At 35.0% G+C, this 3827-nt stretch overlaps 2 protein-coding genes across 2 annotated transcripts in view; both read right to left on the reverse strand.

Annotated features, from left to right (window-relative positions):
• Window positions 1-532, reverse strand: part of LOC143062983 (uncharacterized) — a 48408-nt gene extending 47876 nt beyond the window's left edge. Inside the window, exon 1 of the mRNA XM_076234902.1 lies at window positions 383-532. The gene's annotated coding sequence lies outside the window, so the exon portion shown is untranslated. The remainder of the gene's footprint in view (window positions 1-382) is intronic.
• A 1952-nt stretch (window positions 533-2484) lies between these two features.
• LOC143063055 (uncharacterized) lies at window positions 2485-3785 on the reverse strand. Its single transcript, XM_076235017.1, has 3 exons — window positions 3734-3785; window positions 3278-3370; window positions 2485-2681 (listed from the first exon to the last, which is right to left on the reverse strand). The coding sequence occupies exons 1-3, from the start codon at window positions 3783-3785 to the stop codon at window positions 2485-2487; spliced, it is 342 nt and encodes a 113-aa protein (XP_076091132.1).
• Between the last annotated feature and the right edge of the window lie 42 nt (window positions 3786-3827).

The raw sequence follows: 3827 nt of genomic DNA on the forward strand, positions 1-3827 counted from the left end.
GTAACAACATATTAAAATTTTAAAAGCTTTGGTTGAACGGTTCATGAGTTAATGCACGGACAACATTTGATTGCTGCCCGCCCGGCCGCCCGCCCGGCCGCCCGCCCGGCCGCCCGCCGTACATCCCCAAATCAATAACCGACATTTTTGTCACAAAAATCCGGTTAATAATGATTTTGGCCATGTTTGGTTAAATTTGGCCCAGCAGTTTTAGAGAAGATTTTTGTAAAAGTTAATGACAACGGACGACAGGGCCAGGTGAGCTAAAAAGACTTAATCAAGCAGTTACTTACTTTTAACATATTTTAATTATACGCTTTAACCATTGATTTGTTTTCTTTCTTTAAATATGTCTATTTATTTATTTGATAGGAAACTATACCTTGTCTACATAATCTTGAACAACCACTTTTCCATAATGATCAGCATTGTTTTGTGTATCACAGCCTATTGTATCTATATAACCATCAGTACGCTCTACTTCAGTTGTACTGTTTGTAGTCTTTATAAAATAATTACTCCTTGAAGAACTGCAACATGAAAAATAAATATAATATTTAAATTTGATATACAGGCCTAGGTGGTTTTACCTTATTTTAAAAAGTCCTAATACAATATAAATCAAAAAGCTTCAAATTCAAAAGTTTTAGAAATTAAGATGTTTCTGGCACATATATAGCAAAGATAACACAAATTATCATGCTAAGCAAGCCCAAGTGGTAATGAAAAGTATCAGAAAACAGGAAACTGGTGTCTGACTGATCCAAAAATGCACACACATTTCAACTCATCTAGCTGTAAACCAAATAGTCATTCTTTTCAGCAGTTCTTAAGAAAAGTGTGAAAGAATTTATTTGTTGGGTGAACATGGAAAACCAACAGACAGACAAAGCGAATGCAATGTAGTCACCACTCTAGAAGTGGGGATAAAATTTCGAAAACACCATGGGAAAAAATCTTAGATAATAAAAATAAAGTATGAAGGAGGATTATATCAATAGTTGAAAAATTATTTTAAAACTAGCAGAAAACACAAGTCAACTCTGAGATGGTCTTTATATGTAGTATGAGGGAAGGTTATATCAATAGTTAAATAATTCTTAAAAAAAAATCCTAGAACACTATGGATAAACTCTGAGATGGTCCACATACAAAGTATGATGGAAAGTTATATCAATAAACTTGCCTAGAACAATATGGATAAACTCTGAGATGGTCCACATATAAAGTATGAGGGAAGGTAACGGTGATGATTGGTGTTTTATCACTACTGAGATATCCCGTTGATCTGCTACCATCAGTTATCCTATGTAGATGGTAGTTACTATATACATTGACATCAGTCACAATCAATATGTTGTTATATGTGTAGTACCCAGAACTAACACCCCATCCATATGCTAAATACAATTTTTCTGATTCTTCAATTTGTTCTGATTTTGTGTAACCAGAATTGTCTATGATAAGATCTCGCACATGATATGTAGAATTAATCCGATCCTCTAGGTAGACTGTTCCCGATCCGCCATACCCTGATTGACCATGGCCACCGTAGATTAAGTATTCTCCAGTGAAGTGGTTTTCTCTACTGTGGTAGATAGCCATCCTGCCACCTCCACCTCCACCACCATTTTTGCTTCCTATCAAATAGAATCATGTTTTTAGAGGTCATATTTCATTTCTAACAAGAATGTGTCCATAGTACACGGATGCCCAACTCGCACTATCCTTTTCTATGTTCAGTGGACCGTGAAATTGGGGTCAAAATTATAATTTGGAATTATAATTAGAAAGATCATATCATAGGGAACATGTGTACTAAGTTTCAAGTTGATGTAACTTTAACTTCATCAAAAACTACCTTGACCAAAAACTTTAACTTGAACTTCGCACTATCAATTTTTATGTTCAGTAGACCATGGAATTGGGGTCAAAACTATAATTTGGCATTAAAATTAGAAAGATCATATCATGGGGAACATGTGTACTAAGTTTCAAGTTAATTGGACTTCAACTTCTTCAAAAACTACCTTGACCAAAAACTTTAACCTGAAGCGAACGGACGCACAGACGAACGGAGGCACAGACCAGAAAACATAATGCCCCTCTACTATCGTAGGTGGGGCATTAATTTTACACAGATCAAGTCTCTCATGTCAACAACAAAAAAAGAAAAAAAGAATCCATGTATATTGATGCAGAGAATTAATTCTCACAGCTGAAAATAAACAGTTTAAAATACTTTCCTCAAAATTATAAGAAATTACAGGATTTTTTAAATTAATAGGTGATAATTATAGCATATGATAAAAAGGAAAGTTTGAGATTTCAAGGTTACCTGATTTCGTGGTTTTGCCAAAAATGCTTGTAAGCCTATAGGATGTTTGATCTGTTTTGAAAATTTAAATTCGCTATTCATGAAAACTTATGAAATCCTTTGAACATTAGTAGCCCACAAATAAATATGAATCTGCAGTATGATGATTAATAATGTCTAGTCAGCTGTTCCATACCTGCCCCTCCAAATGTTTCTATACTGCCTGCTCCATCCAGATGTCCCACCACAACATAGATACTCCCTCCAGCCCCAGCACCTCCTGTGGTACCTCCTCCGGTCTCTCCATTAGAGTGAAGTCGTCCTTCAACTCTCAGCTCATCAGATATATACATGTGTATTATTCCTTTAAAGTAAAAATGTGTAGAGAATTTTAAAATGAATACAGTGTAATTTAATACAAGAACATCTCCAATGTGTACTACTCTACATATCATAATTAACTGGCACTTCCCATCTAAACAGTTATAAAACTTTTTAACTCTGAGATTGTGAGTTCAAACCTTGCTGGTTAGAGGTGTATTTAATTCCAATCTTAATTTACAAGTGGTCCTTCTACTCTATGCTCATCAGATATATACATGTGTATTATTCCATGTTTAAGTTAAAAATTACTATTTAAGATTTTATAATAGATAATGAATTTATTAGTATTTTCCTACATTACTAAAAGACATAAAATTTTAATTGCATATTTTAATTTAAATGGGTATATGTCTAAATTCCAAGTTCTTTTTTTTAACTTTTGGCAGGTTTTTTCTTTAATATCATTTTATTTGAGTTATTTCTAGTTGCAAAACATAAGTTTTCTATGATTACAAAGTTTGCCTCTTTCTACACAAAAGGTTGATATGATTTTATGTCTTTGAAGCCAAATTTTCAATAAATCAAAGTTATATCCTTTAAAGTACCTTTAGTCTCTTCCCCAGACCTCTAACTTACCTCCACCTCTGCCTCCCTCTCCATTAGAACCCGTTCCACCTCCACTTCCCATCTCTCTAGGTATGTATATAGAATCATAAGAGAAGTAACACTCTTAATAAGTCTCAAACTTACCTCCACCTCTGCCTCCCTCTCCATTAGAACCAGTCCGACCTCCACTTCCCATCTCTCTAGGTATGTATATAGAATCATAGGATAAGTAACACTCTTAATAAGTCTCAAACTTACCTCCACCTCTGCCTCCCTCTCCATTAGAACCCATTCCACCTCCACTTCCCATCTCACTAGGTATGTTTATAGAATCATAAGAGAAGTAACACTCTTAATAAGTCTCAAACTTACCTCCACCTCTGCCTCCCTCTCCATTAGAACCCGTTCCACCTCCACTTCCCATCTCACTAGGTATGTATATAGAATCATAAGAGAAGTAACACTCTTAATAAGTCTCAAACTTACCTCCACCTCTGCCTCCCTCTCCATTAGAACCTGTTCCACCTCCACTTCCCATCTCACTAGGTATGTATATAGAATCTTAAGAGAAGTAACACTC

Source organism: Mytilus galloprovincialis, chromosome 1 (assembly GCF_965363235.1).
Source record: "Mytilus galloprovincialis chromosome 1, xbMytGall1.hap1.1, whole genome shotgun sequence".
NCBI lineage: Eukaryota > Metazoa > Mollusca > Bivalvia > Mytilida > Mytilidae > Mytilus > Mytilus galloprovincialis.

Coding starts and splice junctions, on each gene's coding strand:
- LOC143063055 (XM_076235017.1), bottom strand. CDS start 3,785: ATGGGAAGTGGAGGTGGAACAGGTTCTAATGGAGAGGGAGGCAGAGGT. Junction 3,371..3,733: donor AGAGGGAGGCAGAGGTGGAG/GTAAGTTTGAGA, acceptor AGACTTATTAAG/AGTGTTACTTCTCTTATGAT. Junction 2,682..3,277: donor AGAGGGAGGCAGAGGTGGAG/GTAAGTTAGAGG, acceptor TTTACTTTAAAG/GAATAATACACATGTATATA.